At 41.9% G+C, this 18,101-nt stretch overlaps 1 protein-coding gene across 1 annotated transcript in view; it reads left to right on the top strand.

The window, feature by feature from the left end:
* RRN3 (RRN3 homolog, RNA polymerase I transcription factor) overlaps window positions 1-16,173 on the top strand; it is a 28,099-nt gene extending 11,926 nt beyond the window's left edge. Inside the window, exons 9-18 of the mRNA XM_005906341.3 lie at window positions 226-324; window positions 1,844-1,936; window positions 2,924-3,062; window positions 4,891-5,021; window positions 6,225-6,355; window positions 7,299-7,483; window positions 9,415-9,523; window positions 12,048-12,200; window positions 13,006-13,093; window positions 14,190-16,173. Of these exons, the coding sequence (XP_005906403.1) occupies window positions 226-324; window positions 1,844-1,936; window positions 2,924-3,062; window positions 4,891-5,021; window positions 6,225-6,355; window positions 7,299-7,483; window positions 9,415-9,523; window positions 12,048-12,200; window positions 13,006-13,093; window positions 14,190-14,351 (1,290 nt within the window). The 3' untranslated portion in view covers window positions 14,352-16,173. The remainder of the gene's footprint in view (window positions 1-225; window positions 325-1,843; window positions 1,937-2,923; window positions 3,063-4,890; window positions 5,022-6,224; window positions 6,356-7,298; window positions 7,484-9,414; window positions 9,524-12,047; window positions 12,201-13,005; window positions 13,094-14,189) is intronic.
* The last annotated feature ends 1,928 nt before the right edge of the window (window positions 16,174-18,101 follow it).

The following is an 18,101-nucleotide window of genomic DNA, read 5'->3' as shown; positions in this document are numbered from 1 at the left end:
GGGTGATAAAAATGTTCTGAAGTTGATTAGGGTGATGGTTGCACAACTCTGAATAGTTGAGAACTATTGAATTGTACACTTAAAGTGGGTGAATTGTGTGTCAACAAACCTGTTTTAAAAGTACTGTAGGAGTATATAAATCACAATTACGCTGATAGTGTGTATATAAACAGTGTAGTTCCTGTGTTGCTTGATAATCTTTTTTTCTATCTTTTTATGTTTTAGGAATGTTATGTTCATAACTTACTCAGGATTAGTGTGTATTTTCCGACCTTGAGGCATGAAATTCTAGAGCTTGTTGTTGAAAAGCTACTCAAGTTGGACGTAAGTATTGGATAATCTGTTTTCTCTTCAATTTTCTTTTCCCAAATATTATGTTATAGTGTTTGTTATAATAATTGAAACAATAGTAGCAACAATAGAAAAGAATCTGCAGTTCCACCTTTCATTCATTGAACATTTCTTAAACATTTCCTTTGAACATTGGTGTGTTTATAGACAGTCCTATCTCTCGTGGTTGGGGAACAAGGCATTAATTAGATGGTCATGTAAGTGGAAAAGTATTGTGGTAAATGCTGTGGATGGAACACATGCATTATGAGCTAGAAAACCTGTTGTAGTCAGAAGTTGGGAAGACATTCCGAGGAAGTGACCTGCAATAAATAAGTTGCAGAGGGAATGAGAAAGTGGTGGATTCTGGTGACACGTGGAAGAAAGGGCCTTGATTGGATTGGAAGTAGAGGAGTGGGGAGGTAAGGGAAAGGAATCCTTCAAAGGTAGCTCCCTGTGGAATGAAAGCCTGGTGTTGCCAAAACAGTATTAAAAACCGTCAGGAGGAAGTTGCAGGACGACGAGTTCCTCTTTGGATGGGTTGAGGTGTGGGTGAGGGAACTGGGTGGAGAATTGAAGCTGCAGGTTGAGGACTGAGCAGACCCGACAGGAGAGAGAGAGAGTTAGACTGGCAAGTGGGAGGGAAAGCGAGAGTCTGGACACCCAGGGAGGATTGGCTTCTCTCAGCAGCGTGAGACGTTGCTGGCCTTCTTCAGGAGGTTGAGGAAAGCAGAGTCCTTGGGTGTGGTGTTTCGGAGGCAGTTTGTTGCTGCAGAGAGCGTGGCTAGTTAGGAAGCGGGGCTGCTAGAGACCCGGTGAGGGTTTGCGGTGTAGAGAGAGGATGAAGCAGGAGTGAGAGGCGTGTTTCAGGGTTGGGGAGAGGAGGTTTGTGGACTAACGAGATAGGGCTCGATGGGAAGCACGCTGATCCTGTAGTGGGGAGGGAGTTCTAGGAAAGACCAGAGGTTGGGTGGGCTGGCGCATTGTTCACCTGGAGTTAAACCTCTCTGGTCACCTGCATCTATAATCTTCATAAAGTCCTTCTCTGATGTATGCTTATGGAACATTTTAGAGTACATTTAGGAAGAAGGTCATGTATATAGACATGTTAAAAGGCATATTTGAGTGGTATGTTAAACAAGTTATCTAGAAATTTTCTGTTGATTGATCTTATGCTCTTATATACCATGCATGTGCCTTGTGCCTAGTAAATGTTGGGATAAATGTTAAATTTTGAAGCTATCTGATATAGACCAACATAGCACAGTTTGTATTGATTTTTATGAAAATATGTAGTACAGGGTACTTGATTTACAATCTTGTCAATTCTTTCATGACTGAGTTTCATTTATAGGTTTGTGCCATAATTGTGTATTGAGTTACAGTGCTGTATAGGGCACTAGTGTGGATATCTTTAGAACATGTACATTAGGTGAATTTCCAGTTGCTGAATACTGTGGTTGTATTTTATATGTTTTTATTCTTTTTTTTTTTTTTCTTTGTTATGATGTAGGTGAATGCATCCCGGCAGGATATTGAGGATGCTGAGGAAACAGCAGCTCAAACTGGTGGTGGAGCTGATGCCACAGAAGCCCTATTTAATATGGTCAGCATTTGTGAATGTAGTCAGACATACACCCTCACAGTCCCAGAGGGTGGCAAGAGACAGCTAATGGCTCCTCACCTTTTTCAAGGCTGTGGGTTAAAGCAGTAGTTCGGCAGGCTTGAAAGTGATTCTTTAAATGCGCAGTTGCTGCCTTGTTGCTCATCGACTAGTAGAGTTCATTTCCAAGGCTTTGAATTTGGGTTTGGTGAAGTCTGTTTCCCTTTTATTCTTCCGTCTGTTCCTTAAATTTGTTTCTGTACACCCCATATTGTTTGTGGAGGAGTGATACATTGAAAAGCACATCAATGTGGTTTCTGTGTTCTACAAATTATGTACCTTTATGCAGTGCTTCTCTGCTCGGAGTCGTGTCTTAAGTTGGGTTCACTGGGAGGAGCCTGAGATGGGGATTCAGGTGCCCTTGGGACACAGGGTGTGGGGAAGCAGGAAAGGGCAGGGGAAGGAAAGAGGTGAGATTTGGGGGTTTCGATTGGAAGTCACTGCAGGCTGATCCCCCGCCCAGGAGCTCTGGAGCATGAGTTACAGAACAGAGTAGGTCCTACCTTGGGACCGGGGGATGGCCTCTTGTGACGTCATGTCAGTTACTAGGTCTGATTGGGAGGAGCCAAGGCAGTTCTCGGGCAGCTGTGAGTTGGCAGCCAGTGCTTATAGCAGCTGAGGGGGTGGGTGCCCTGTCCCAGGAAAGGAAACCTGGCACCAATAGTTTGTGCCAGAACCTGGGGGAAATCTGTGATGTTTGCATGGCCACACTGTAGACAGCTCTTGTACATGAGCATCAGAGGCTGGATCTGTGCTTTCCTGTTGGATTCCAAGGGTGATTCTGATTCATGCCTCTGGTTGAGAGCCCCTGCCTGGGAAGATTTCCGGGTTTTCTCTTTGTCTTTTAAAGGAAACAGTTACCTCAGAGTTTTCTCCCTAAACTACTTTTACTGAGTTTTTATAATGTCAGTTTTTACTTTACCTTCAAAGGATGAAGATGAAGAAGCTGACCATGAAACCAAGGCTGATCCAGGAAGGCTCGATCAGATGGTCCATCCCATGGCTGAGCGCCTAGACATCCTCCTGTCTTTACTCTTGTCCTACATTAAGGATGTCTGCTATGTGGACGGTAACAGCCTGCAGAAGTCACAGCTGTGATGCACAGTGCTGGGCATACTGATGGAAAACCACGATAAAAATCCTTGTTTTGAGTATGAGGAAAAGAAAGTTGAGAGAGATTGTTTGCCACCGTGACGTAGCTTGAGAACAGTGGGACTGGGACCCAGACTCAGTTGTTTGTCTTCAAAGGCCTTGGTGATCTTCTCACTGCCTACTGTATTAAGAGATTATATGTGGAGTTTGGACAGTTTAAGGTGGACCTCAAGTTGGAGACATTTAAGAATGGTATAGTGGATACTTTGGAGAAGGAAATGGCAACCCACTCCAGTATTGGACAGAGGAGCCCGGTGGGCTACAGTCCACGAGATTGCAAAGAGCTGGACGTGACCAAGCATACGCACACTTAGTAGATATTTGGCGCTTTTCAGGCGGCGCTTGTGGTGAAGAACGTGTCTGCCAATGCAGGAAATGTTAAGAGGATGTGGGTTTGATCCCTGGGTTGGGAAGATCCCCTGAAGGAAGGCATGGCACCCCACTCCAGTATTCTTGCCCAGAGAATCCCATGGACAGAGGAACCTGGCGGGCTACAGTCCCTGTGATTGCAGAGTCAGACATGACTGCAGCGCCTTAGCATGCGTGCATGCGCACACTTGTGTTACGCTTGAAATGTACAGTCTGGGTACTTGTGGTTGTTCCAAGTGTTGGTGGACAAATTGATAAGTTTCTTGCCCTAATGGAATTTTTAGGTTTTTAGTCTAGACACTTTGCCTTGAAAAAAGCAGTTTTTTTCTATTTGCATTTCTCAGATTTAAGAATGAAACTCAACCACTCAGAATAATAGGGCTTGAATCTGAGTTGAGAATGTTACTACTTTAACTTTTTTGCTGCTATAAAAGTAATACATGTTGGTTAGAGAAGATTTGGAAAATACAGGAAAGGAGTTTTTAAAAAAAGACAGTTTATATGGTCACAGTCCTATTTGGAGAACCATTATTAGCATTTTTTTTTCTGTTCTATTTGTATGGGTGTATGTGTTTTTCTCAGTGGATTTGGGAATCACGCTGCTGCTGCTAAGTCGCTTCAGTTGTGTCCGACTCTGTGTGACCCGATAGACGGCAGCCCACCAGGCTCCCCTGTCCCTGGGATTCTCCAGGCAAGAACACTGGAGTGGGTTGCCATTCCCTTCTCCAATGCATGAAAGTGAAAAGTGAAAGTGAAGTCGCTCAGATGTGCCCGACTCTTAGCGACCCCATGGACTGCAGCCTACCAGGTTCCTCTGTCCATGGGATTTTCCAGGCAAGAGCACTGGAGTGGGGTGCCATTGCCTTCTCGGGGGGAATCACACGATATGTAGTATTTTATAATCTTCCCTTTTTACCTCTTACGAACATTTTCTCATACAATTCACGGTTCTTCTAAAATAGTTATTAATCATATGGATTTAACTGGCTCCTTATTTTTTTCCTCCCCCTGCTGTATTTCCATTATAAGTAACGGTGTAATGAACGTACTTACACCTGTATTGTCACTTGTCTGCTTGTGATAAATTCCTAGCAGTAGAACTTGTAAATGGCGATTTTCCAGTGTGTAGAATCACAGTGGTGTGTGTGAGATAAGGGCCCACTTCCTTACCAGTCCTGGATTTTTATAATTAAAATGGAAGCTCTGTGCCAGATAAAGATGGCATCGTATGCCCCCACCCACCGACCCCCCATTAACTACATGGATGAAGTATTTCTTAATGGTCTTGTTTGCTTTTAAAAAATGTGGTAAATGAAACTGGTGGCTTGAAAATAATGTCTTTATAAATAAACTGAAATGCCAAATTTTCTTCACAGGTAAGATTGATAACAACAAAACAAAAGATTTGTATCGAGATCTCATAACCATCTTTGACAAGCTCCTGTTGCCCACCCATGCCTCTTGCCATGTGCAATTTTTCATGTTTTACCTCTGTAGCTTTAAATTGGTGAGTATGTCATTTGTGTTATCATAGCTTTTGTTACTCTTGCCCCAAATTTTCCTTAAAAAAATGAGGGGTGAAGGGAAATGTTGAAGAGGGACCATGAATTGACTACTTCTTTGTCTTGAGCTCATTTTACTTAGTGCCTCTAGTGAAATAGAAAGCCCTTCTCAACCTGTAGAAGGAGGAGAGGGCATTCCTTCACCTGAAGCTGTGCTCTGAAAACGTCATCCTGTGTTTGGTCCACTAGGTGGTGTCCTTCCCTTTAATTCGAGCCTTCACTAAAATCTCATATGGACACATTTGTAAAGCAATTATATTCCAATTTTAAAAAACCTCATATACAGTATGCAACTTTATTTTTTTTAATTCTGTTTCAGTTGATATTAACTAGCCCAAACTAAAGTTTTAATCCAGGATTTTAAAACTTAAGAGTTTGTTTTTCTATTTTGAGAACAAAGCAAAACAAAAGAACATAGGACTCTTCTTTGCACTATTTCATAGCTTCCTAGTCCTAGTCTAGGAGAGTACTGGTCATGGGTAGGAAGGTTAAACTCAATCTGCCCCAAAGCATATGTTAGTAGCTTTTGAAAAGAGCTGTTTGAGAGAAGTTGGAGGTTGCATTTTTCGTTGAAAAGAAGGTGAACTGGTCAGTTTTTCCCCTACAGTTAGCATAATTAGTCAAATATCAACTGTACTTTAATCCTCGTTTCTGTTTCTGGTTAAGTTTGTTACGTGCAGTCTGGAGGGTATGGCAAAAGGGATTCCCATGTGAGTGTGGATAAGCACTGCTTTCTAGTTACGGCTAAATATCAGAGTCATAGAGCTTTATTTGTTGATTTATGTTTGGCTGCACCCTGGCAGTGAGAGCACGGGCCGCCAGAGAATTCTCACTTAGCAGAGCTTTTACAGACTGCTGGATCCCAGAGTCCTGTCCTAATGTGTGGGGTTCCAAAGCCCTACGTCTGATGCTCAGCTGGTTTGGGCATCCATTGAATTATTTAAAGCTGGGGAACGCCTTTTGTTTTTGATAGTATTATCTCAGAGTGTTTTCAAAATAAGAACCTTGATGACCCTGTTCATTATTTAGCAGTATAACTGAGATACTGGAGCTTTCCCATGTTGGTGAGTTAAAAATCTTAGAATTCTGCTAGCTAGAATATCTGAAGCATTAGAAAAAGAGGAGACCAACACGTTCTCTTTTTATAGGGATTTGCGGAAGCATTTTTGGAACATCTCTGGAAAAAATTGCAGGATCCAAATAATCCTGCTATCATCAGGCAAGCTGCTGCAAATTATATTGGGAGCTTTTTGGCAAGAGCTAAATTTATTCCTCTTATGTAAGTAACCTGATTTTCCAAGTGCTTTTCTTATCATGCTTTAAAAAAGAATATAGTATTGTCTCAAGTTAGAGAAATAACTGCCTTATTTTTGTGGCCTGTCTTTAAAGTGAAAAATTTGTTTCTCCACTCTATGCAAGATGTTTATATTTCCAAGAGGCAATTTCAGAATAAGATGTCTCATTTTTAAACTGTAAAACCTCACATGCAAAGCTTTTGTCATCTGTATCGTTGCACTTGAACATGAAGATCCGTTTGTCTTCGTGGATGGTGTACAGTGTTGTATACTGTTTTGATTCTTTTTATAGGTTTGTCATTTTTCATTTGCATTCCGAATCAATTGTATCTGTTAAAGCTGAAGAAAAAAAATCCCCTTTGAAGGTAATGGATCTATTTAGGAGGCCAGTGCTGGGCCTGTTTCTTCTAGTGATCCATGAAGATATCCTTGGGCCAGAACACTATTAAAAACCCTTCCCTGACAACTAAAAGCTGTCTGGGTATTCTGTCCTAAATTGTTGACCACAGGACTTCATCAGAACCCCCAGGGGATGGTGAAGTCAGCCAGGCTGTTTTTCTCTTCTGAGATGTGGGTAGACATGCCTCCTCTTTAACCGTTTTCCCTCAAGAGGACTGGGAGGCCATCGGAAAAGCCCTTCTGAGTTGACCAGGAGAAACTGTTCTCCAACTCTTGACACTTTAGGCCGCCTTAGGGGCCTTCCTGTTGTCCTGGAAGGTCCACATTCTTGACTTTGTAATGGAAGGCTGCCTTTCCACCTGCCCATTCTTTCCTTTGCTTGCTTCTCCTCTGTGCCCATGGGTAATAGATAAAGAAGCCAGTGGACAGACTTTTCTGAGTTTGCAATGAGAGGCAATTGTGTGTTTTTGTGTCACTCTAGTGTGTTATGAAGCAAGTGAAGTTGACTTGAATTTTTCTTTTCTCTAGTACTGTAAAATCATGCCTAGATCTTTTGGTTAACTGGCTGCACGTATACCTTAATAACCAGGATTCAGGAACAAAGGCATTTTGTGACGTCGCTCTCCATGGACCATTTTATTCAGCCTGCCAAGCTGTGTTCTACACTTTTGTTTTTAGACACAAGCAGCTTTTAAGTGGAAACCTGAAGGAAGGTCAGTGATGTGGGGTTGATGGATATGAAACTGGATTTTCCTATGTACTAGTTATCCTTCAGAATGAAGATTAATTACTTTTTTGACAAAAATTGTTTGTTATAAAACTGCATGTGCACTCAAGCTTTTTACAAATAATTTCTAGCAGCTTGTGGGCCCCTAAAAGTCCCTTAAGCCGCCTTTTTAACAGTCAATGGATTTGTGATTGAGAAGCTCCGCTTTAGAAGGTGGCAGCAGGAGTCGTTGTCAGATGTGAGCTGTGGCTCAGCACTTGTGCTGTGGCTGCACCGGGCTCGGCGCTTTTGATCCTCAGCCCCCACCCCCATGCCGCCCCCATCCCATCCCATCCCATCCCATCCTTGCAACGGCCCAGTGAACTGCAAACGTCATCCCTTCTTTACAGACGAGACCAAACCCCAGGGAAGTAACTTATTGGCAGGATGAGAAATTAAAACCAGGTGAGGGTGACCCTGAAGCTTGAGGTTATTCCAGGTATGCTCCTATATCCAAAGACTTGAGTTAATTTACTGGTTTACAGTTTTGCTAATTTCTAAGAGTTAAAATTTGAATCTACCAGATGAAGCTTGTTTTGTGGGTTAGTGTATTACAGCTGAAGGTAGTCCCCAAGAACACCGTCAGTTAAGTCAGTTTAAACTGTTTCATTTTCATGAATAACGCAAATGGTTTAATAGGCTATTTCCTCTAAGCCAGAGTTTCTCAGACTCTGCACTGCTGATACCTTCGGCTGGATGATCCTTTGTTGTGGGGGCTGTCCTGTGTATAATAGGGTGACCAGCAGCATCTCGCACTCTCTACCCGCTCGATGCCAATACTCGCCCTGCTCATCCTCTGTTGTGACAACTAAAACTATCTTCCAGACACTACCAGATGTTCTCTTGGGGGCACTGTGGCCTTTGGTTGAGAATCACAGCTCTAAACTGAGGCTTGTACATGTTGCATTACATGTACTTTCTTATATCATGACTACTACTAAAAAGATAGGGGGCTTAAAAATAGGTGTATGAACAGTAGTAGGACAAGGTTTTATCACAAGGTAAGTAAAATCAGTGCTTTTCTCTGTAAAAATAAATGCTAAGAGTCTTAGTTAAAGATGATCTATTTCTTGTAAGTCTTTACATTATTGCATTTTTAGTTACTTTTATCAGAATATATAGATCATAGAATCTCCTAACAAAAATATACTTAGACACAAGTTGGTTTGCTCACCTCTTAGAATAAGTGTGGTGTTCTTTTTAATAAGGATAGTCATTGATCCCAAGACAGTAGTATCTACCTAATTTTTCCTTCTACCTCCATGGTTTTGTTATAAAAACAAAAAAACCCTGAAGTACAGTGAATGCACACCTGAAAAATAGGCTCAACTTTACGGATAATTTAAGATGTGTAAGTCTTGCTGTTGGTTTTGTTAACTGTCATATTGGTGTGTGTGTGTATATATATATATGGAATTCAGGAAGGAGAAATTCCATACTGTACAGTCATTACCTCGAGGGAATGGAGAATTTACTGTGCTCCTCAGCTGCTTAATAATTCCGTGATTGTTAGCAGAAGTCAGATCACATGGTCTGTGTTTCCCTCTCTGCAGTCAGCATGTGCTGAGCTTGCATGTATCTGAGTGCCAAATTGTCTTATAAGCTCATATCCCACTGGGAATGTATCTTTACTTTCCTGGATCTTTAAAAGAGTAAACTCTTTTCTTTAGAAAAGTTGGTTTGGTCGTAAATGCGTGTGGTTAAGATAAACGATGTTCTTTGGGCTTTGCACTATGTGAATATCTACATGAACCTTTAAAGCATTTGTGCAAATACCCTTTAAAAAAATTTTTTTTAATATATAGAATAATGAGTGTTGCTTAGACTCATGTGTTTGCACCTTAAAAAAATTTTTTTTTGTTTGTTTTTTAATCAAAGGTTTGAGGTACCTTCAGAGTCTAAATTTTGAACGGATAGTGATGAGTCAGCTGAATCCTCTGAAGATTTGCCTGCCCTCAGTCGTTAACTTTTTTGCCGCAATCACAAAGTAAGTTCTTTCTGCTTTATTTCTGGAAGTTACTTAAGAGTAAGCTTAGGTTAGTATTGTAAAATTCCATTAAATTTCTGTGATATTACTTAACAAAATTCATAACAAAAAGACATTTAAAAACCAGTAACCCAGTGCCTGCAGAAAACACTGCATTGAAGGTATTGTTTTTATACTTTCGGTGGCATTGGAAATTGCTACTGCTTTTTAATCTAAAGAGGATCATTCAGCAGAAGCTCAGGCACTTTGAAGTAAGTTCGCAAGCCAAGAGGTACAAACCACAGATGTTTATTAGAATGACTCCTATAATAGTAATAAAAATAGACTGGACATGAGATAAACATCCAACAAATAGGGAAATGGTTCAGTGGGGGCCTTGTGGCCGCAGCTGATGCATGGCGTCTGTTGTGTGCCCAGCACGGTTCCGATAAGCACTCTACACAGAACTCACCTGTCCTATGACTGTATTACTAACCGCTGTTTATAAATGACAAGGTGGGGTCACAGTGAGATTAAATGACTTGGGAGAAGTCATGGGTAGACTGGCAGAGCTAAGGTTTGAATGCCGACAGGCTGGCTCCTTTGTCAGCATTCACTGAACTATCCTGCTTTGTGTAGAAAGTGAATTGGAGACCTTGGGCCTCTAATTAGGATGTTGAGGACAGAAAGAAGTATTAGTCGCTCAGTTGTGTCCAACTCCTCTTGACCCCATGGACTGTAGCCCTCCAGGCTCCTCTGTCCATGGGGTCAGATCGTAGCTTAAAATGCTCAACAGATGGTGCTATTAGAAGACAAGGATAATTTCTGCTCCCCTAGACATCAGCAGCCTCATTTTTCCTTCAGTGGGTATCTAGTCTAAGGATTTCTCTCTCTCCTGAGATCTCAAAAATGATAGTAGGAAAATAAGAAACCAACCAGCAATAGTACCCAGCGGGTGGACATTTCTAGCATGTTGCAGGAAGATAGTCTCTGGGAGAATAAGGATGGATGGAGCAAGGCAGAGGCTGCTGCCTGTAGAGTATGTGTGGGTAGGAGTAGGGGCTGCAGCTGAGGGGCAGGCTGGTCATTAGAGGCTCGAGATTTGGGGCTGGTATTAGTGGTGGAGGTGAGGAGTAAGATGGGAGGCTGCAAGCAAGGGGTGGAAATAAAGGTTTGTGTCAAGGATCTTAAGTATTACTCTGTAGCTGCTGCTTCTGCATACTTATTGAGTTAACCATGTGGACCCATATGGCTGTCTTTTGATGTTGACTGCTGTGTAATGTTCTCGTAATTTAAAAAAATAAATTCTTTGTTGGGATTTAAGGAGAAGGCAATGGAAACCCACTCCAGTACTCTTGCCTGGAAAATCCCATGGGCGGAGGAGCCTGGTGGGCTGCAGTCCATGGGGTCACTAAGAGTTGGACACGATTGAGCGACTTCACTTTCACTTTTCACTTTCATGCATTGGAGAAGGAAATGGCAACCCACTCCAGTGTTCTTGCCTGGAGAATCCCAGGGACAGAGGAGCCTGGTGGGCTGCCGTCTATGGGGTCGCACAGAGTCAGACACGACTGAAGCGACTTAGCAGCAGCAGCAAGCTGCCTTAGTTTTCCAGTGTTGGGAACATGGTTGTATGTGTGTCCTGGCGCACAGGCAGACTGCTGTCACCAGAAGTGCAGTTGCTGGGCAATAGAAGTACACACCTTCAGTTTTACCAGATACTGCAAAGTGCAGTTTTGCCTTACTACCTTCCCACCAAGAGTCAATTGTGATCCTTGGCTAATGGAACCGAAACAGCCATATGGCACTTAAGATTGCAGTAATGAGCTGAGAGCCTGAGAACAGCTGCCTGAATGAGTACTGTGTGAGGGAATCGGGGAGCCGGGAGTTAACAGAAGTGAGCTAAGTCCTCATCTCAAAGAAGCGGCCCGGTGGATGATCGTGAATTGCTGTCATAACCCGAAGAGGGATTGACCGCGTCTTGGTCCCATGGATTTTTATTGCAAGGTCTTCTGTCCACTTAAGTGTTTTCACTCCGTGTTCCTTTCTTTACCATTTTCTGAGGTTGGGATTCAGTAAACCCCATGTCTCTCCCTTAGGACCCGTCTTAATTTCTTCAGTAGCCAAGTCTCTTCATCAACAATGCATATTTTCTCTCAGTGAAACCCGAAGCCCTTTTTTCCACCAACCCACTAATTTTCTTACAAACAGTAAAAATAAGTAGACAGCTACATAATTTTGTAAATTATTAACAATTACCGTGAACCCATTCGTTTTCAGTGAGTGGTGCCTATTAATAATCTAAGCCCACTCTCATATTCTTAAAGTGATGGTACAGTTTCTTCCTCCTTCGCCAGTTGTAAATAGTAGGCCCAGAGGACTGTTCCCAAAAAGGATTACTTTCTACTTTATGCTGTTTTTTCTTGCAGTTGTTATGTTCAGTAAGGTCTATGTGTTGGGGTGGTTGTCACACAGAAATGGGCGTGTCCATACAGAGTAACTGTGGCACAGTAATGCTTCTGTCGGTGTTGGTTTTGTTCCACAGCAAATACCAGCTCGTCTTCTGCTACACCCTCATTGAGAGGAACAACCGCCAGATGCTGCCCGTTATCAGAAACACTGCTGGGGGGGACTCGGTGCAGACCTGCACGAACCCACTGGACACCTTCTTCCCCTTTGATCCTTGTGTGCTGAAGAGGTGAGTCTTACACAGTTGACCTTTCAGTGGTGAATTTAAATGTGGTGTGTATATGCCTTTCCCAGGATCAGCATTTAGCGTTTCTTTGTCGTGTGTGGCTCTTCTAGCCTTTGATAGGGTCTCGTGGTCTCCTCGTGTGTATTCCAGGCCCAATGTGGAGAAGCCAGTTTGAGGCTGCTGAGGGTCTGCCTCAGTAGGAGCCCAGATTGATACCAAGGGGTTTTTGTCATCCTTGAAACTTGTTGGTTTGAACATAAAAGAGGCTGGAGAAGGAGGATGCTGCCTTTTCTTTGCTCATAAATTTCTCCCAAATGACTCGTTCCTTCCTCTAGAGACCACATCCCATAGTCTTGCATGATATAAGCAAATGCCAAATGATTTTTCTGGATGGATAATTACAGAAAACCTCAGGCCAGTCTTAACTTCACATGTATATAAGGAAGCAGAATTTCTGTTACAACAGTCTGTAACTAGCAGCAAAGGAAGTTCTAGAATAATAGAGTTTCACCTTCAGTTTGAACATACTGTAACTCACTGTCAATCTTTGCACAGTCGAAGTAGTTTTCACTTGAAATGAAAAGATGAGAAATAGTAGGTATAATACTCCATCTATGTGAGTGGATGTGCTCTTACAAAGAAGGAGCCATATTAACAGATCCTGCATAGGATATTTTTGGACACTTGTTATTTGAGTTATAGTTTTTGCTTTTTCATTTTGGATCTTGTGAGAAAAGAGCTAATAAATATATGACTTTCGCTGTTAGTATTTATTTAATTTGATTTTGAAATGTGATCTTTTTGACAGGTCAAAGAAATTCATCGATCCTCTTTATCAGATATGGGAAGACATGAGTGCAGAAGAGCTTCAGGAGTTTAAGAAACCGATTAAAAAGGTAAATAAAGTTGTGATTTCAATACACTTTTCTGGGAATCTCAAAGAGTTAAAGGCAGTGTTATATTTGAATACTACATTTGTTCATTCAGCCATTACAGAACACCAGACGCAGGTTATGTTCTTGTGAGAAGAGTGTTTGCCTTTTTTTTTGTTTGTTTGTTAAAGATTTATATATTTATTTTTGGCGGCGCTGGGTCTTTGTTGCTGTGTGGGTTTTTTGTAGTCGAGATGTGCAGGGGCTACTCTGTTGTGGTGTGTGGGTTTCTCATGGTAGTGGCTTCTCTCGTTGCGGAGCATGGGCTCCAGGTGCTCGAGCTTCAGTGGGTGTGGCACGAGAGCTTAGTTGCTCCACAGCAGTGGGATCTTCCCAGACCAGAGACTGAACCTGTGTCTCCTACGTTGGCAGGCGGATTCTTAACCACTCGACCACAAGGGAAGTCCTGCTTGCTTTTTAATGAATTGTTCAAACCAGATAGCTCACATGCTGACTCTGGGACGTGAAGGATAATTAAAAATCAGCTTAACAAATTTAGATCTTTACCACTTGATAGTTACCACCAAGAAACAGTCTCAAATTTGCTTATTGCTGAAACGTCCCCAGAAGTTCACACTAATTTTGTAGGTCTTCATGAATAGTTGGTGAAGATAGGAATGTCACCATCTGTTTCTTTGTGGCACATTCGTTTTTCCATTAAAAATCAGATTTAATGTGCCTTGCTTTTTCATAAGTTATCATTGGAATGCTTTTTATTTTTATTTTTTCTTTAAATTTTGCATTTTAGGAAGGTGGTTATTCATTCCATGTTATGTTAGATTGAGCAAGAGTGATATATCATGTTACCTGTCCTCCTTGAACTTAAAATCTGTTTTAAAAAAAAATCAGATTTTAAAGAGATGTTCACAATGTGTCATGAGCAATTGTGTGAATGGTTTGTAATAAAGAAGTATGCATCAGAGGGAGCCTTCAAAATGAAGATTTTTTTTCCTTCACTTTTTTTTTTCTCCAGAAGTAGCACATTCCTGAGGAAAGGAATTCTTGAAAGCATTTCAAACTGCTGCTTGCAATCTTGTTTGTAATCTCTGTTTTTGTGCAGGAGGTGGTAGAAGATGAGGAAGATGATTTTTTGAAAGGTGAAGTTGGAATCACACCGAGCTCCTTTGACGCGCATTTCCGCAGCCCTTCAAGTAGTGTGGGCTCCCCACCTGTCTTATACCTGCCGGACCAGTCCCCCCTGGTCACAAGGATTTGTGACTGAGGCTGACATTCCTCCCGTAGTGCCCTTCAGTACTGGGTTTCATCCTGTTTGAGTGTTTCTTTGAACTTGAGCGAGTACATGCTTCAGGCATCTTACTTTCAAGTTAGACTTACTCTGGTGTCTGAACAGATGTGGTTGGGTTTTTTGTTTTCTTCTTTTTTTTTTCTGTTTTGTTCCTGTAGAGACTAAAGGAAAAGACAGAGTATCATGTGCAATATTTTACAGTGGAGTTGGTGATAAATGTTGAAAGCTTGGCTCATACTTACAAGACTTTGTTGACACGATATCTTTTCACTGAAAAGTCCTCTAGGACACTCTTTAAAGTCTTCAGAATGAGTTTAACTATTTTGGATACACTGTGTACCCTCTGCCTAATTGCATTTGTGTTCTGGAGTTTCAGTGGGGTGCAGGGAACACAGGAGGACAGATGGGGGAGGTGGCCAGGGCTGGTCCTGGATGCTGCAGGTTGGAGCTGGCACTGAAGGAGATCTCCAAGGACTTCAGAAACCAACAGACGCCTGGAGGGAAGAGAGAGAGGATTTAGAGAAGCAGAATCAGACAGATCATACATTTGTGAGTGTAAAAATGGATTTAAGAGGAAAAAAGGAGTTCTGGGTTAATGTAGTTCACATTGACTAAAAGAGGGGTTGAACTTTTATAAAACACAGTATTTTATCTTGAGGCTCCCAAGAGTGCTATTAGAACTGGAACTACTTGTTCTCGGTGGAATGTTATGTTGGTAACTGAGAATTCCTTTGTCCAAAAGTGGGGGAAGAGGGGATTTTAGTTTATTTGGTGGAATGGTTTTGCTAGCAACAAGAGGCCAGGGTTACAGCGCAGTCCCTGTCTACTGGCTATTCATCGTATCATGAATTCCAGCTCACTGAAATCCTCCTCTCTTGAGTCTCTTTTTGTATTTTTATAACCAAACACTGAGAGAGAGGAGTCTAAACAACATTGCTGTATAACAGACTTACGCAAGCGCTGCTAGAGTCATTTTGAAGCTCCTGCATATTTTAGCTTCATTTGTTATCTGTGTACTTTTTTGTTATTTGTGAAAATGGACATCTTTAAATATATTTATTTTTCGGTCACTTTTCCTATTCTTTATTTAAAGTTAAGCGATATTTTCTTGATCACAAATATTTTGTAATGAAATACTTTTCTCTTTCCTAGGGCTTTGTATGCTCTTGTATATTACATTGATGGCAATGTAGAATTTGGAGTTTCAGTCTGTAAATACGTTTTTGAAAAACAAATTTTTATTGTTATAAAAAGTTTTGGATATTGGTGATTTTCTTTTGGTGACTTGGTAGAAGGTCCTTTGAGAGCCTTTAGGTTCTCTTTTTAACTGCTGACAGAAAGATAGGATTTTTGTATAGTGCATAAAATGAGTGATTGAAAATGTGTCCATAGAAATTAACAGTGAGTGGAGTCTTTGTGAGTTGGGGAATAGCTTTAATGTAGAAGGATATATTTACATAGAAGTCTAAAATTTCAAAGGAGTTGGAAAAAAAATCTATTGTGAGAATAAAACAGTGATGTGGTTAACTTGGAACTTTTGTTACACTCTCTGAGCTCCACTTTGAAAATAAAAGTGGAACTACTTGTGAGGATTTGATGAACATTCATGTAAAGTCGGTTGTTTCACCACCTTGGGTAAAGGGAGATACCCCGATAAAGAGGCTTGTCACAAAAATGTTCTTCTGATTTCTGTGTTTTTTTTTCTTAATTGATCTACTGTATTAAAGCACCGTTTTTCAATAGAAAACTGAAATTGAGACTTTACGAAATTGAGACTTTATTAAAGAGGCAAAAATAATTGTCAGTGTGTTTGCAAGTTGTTGTTCAGTCACTAGGTTGTATCTGACTCTTTTGCAACCCCATGGACTATAGCCCAAAGCCCACCAGGCTTCTCTATCCATGAGGTTTCCCAGGCAAGAATACTGGAGTGGATTGCCGTTTCCTTCTCGAGGGGATCTTCCCAACCCAGGGATCAAACCCACGTTTTCTGCATTGGCAGGCAGATTCTTTACCACTGGGGCACCAGGGAAGGTCAGGTTGCAAGTACTCAGAAATTGTTGCATATTGATGATGAGGATCACTTCTAGAGGGCATCCCACCCAACTGGTCCAAGGAGAACAAACACTTCCAGAAAGTTACAGGTTTTTAAGGAACATCTGTGAAAAAGACACGACTGAGCAACTTCACTTCACTTTTCACTTTCATGCATTGGAGAAGGAAATGGCAACCCACTCCAGTGTTCTTGCCTGGAGAATCCCAGGGACGGGGAAGCCTGGTGGGCTGCCGTCTGTGGGGTCGCACAGAGTTGGACACGACTGAAGTGACTTAGCAGTAGCAGTGAAAAAAAAGTTGTTTAATCTCCTTCGGAATTACGTGAAAACAGGATTTTTCTATTCCTCTTACTCAAAAGCAGGCTTTCAATGGAGTAGGAATCCCAGGGTCCATCATTTTGTCTGCCTGCTACGGGTGGGCCTTCTTTAATGAGAAGTGGCTAATTCTTACAGATGTGAAAGGACTTGTAAAGTGTCGAGGGTGTCAGACCTGTCTTTTTTCTGAGGAACTGTGTGACCCTGAGCAAGTTACCTAGCCTCTCTGAGCTCCACTTTGAAAATAAAAGTGGAAATTACTAATAACTGCTTCACGGTTGTGAGGATTTGATGAACGTTCATGTAAAGTCAGTTGTTTGACCACCTTGGGAGAAAGTTATGCAGGAAGCATGGAAAAGTCTTTTCAAGGCAAAGATAACTTCCATTTCTCCCATGTTTACCTATTTGGTACCAACTTAAACAACCTCAACTGGAGGAGAAGGGTCCGAAGGTTCTGCTTGCCGGGCAGTGCTTCCTGCAGCATCCTATGCTATGCTATGCTAAGTCACTTCAGTCGTGTCTGACTCTGTGCGACCCCATAGACAGCAGCCCACCAGGCTCCCCCGTCCCTGGGATTCTCCAGGCAAGAACACTGGAGTGGGCTGCCATTTCCTTCTCCAATGCATGAAAGTGAAAAGTGAAAGTGAAGTCAGTCGTGTCCGACTCTTAGCGACCCCATGGACTGCAGCCTAACAGGCTCCTCAGTCCATGGAATTTTCCAAGCAAGAGTACTGGAGTGGGGTGCCATTGCCTTCTCCGAGAGACAGTCTAATAATTTTTGCTCTGTGTGAAGTGCATCCCCCTTGATCATCTCACCATTATGACTTTTCTAAAATTGTTTCATTCATTGTGGAGTCATCTATTTGAATAGTATTGGCTCCAAGGTGAGAAGCCTCGAACCAGTGTACCTGTCCTCAGTAGGTTCTGTAGGCCATTTTGCTGATCTTTACTCAGCAAAGGCACTTGTAAAGCAAAGGGCTTTTCTTAGCCCATCTCTAAGTGCCTGTTAAATGTCAATCATCAAGCATTATTGTGCCTACTTGCCTCCTAAGTCGCTTCAGTTGAGTCTGACTCTACAGACCCTATGGACTGTAGCCCAGCAGGTTCTCTGTCCATTGAATTCTCCAGGCAGGAGTCATGGAATGGGTTGCTTTCCTCCTCCAGGAGATCTTCCCAACCCAGGGATCGAACTGGCAGCTTTTTAGTCTCCTGCATTAGCAGGCAGGTTCTTTTACCACCCGCGCCACCTGGAAAGCCATGATCTGCAAGAGATCATTATTAGTGATATCTAAATGTGCGGGGCTAGCAAACTTCAGGCTCCATTTTTTCATCTTAAAACAGTTTATGTTTATCATTAAAT

The sequence above is a fragment of the Bos mutus genome, chromosome 25 (genome assembly GCF_027580195.1).
Source record: "Bos mutus isolate GX-2022 chromosome 25, NWIPB_WYAK_1.1, whole genome shotgun sequence".
In the NCBI taxonomy this organism is placed as follows: Eukaryota; Metazoa; Chordata; class Mammalia; order Artiodactyla; family Bovidae; genus Bos; species Bos mutus.
The sequence above is the reverse complement of the archived record's forward strand: the minus strand, read 5'-3'. Positions and strand labels throughout refer to the sequence as shown.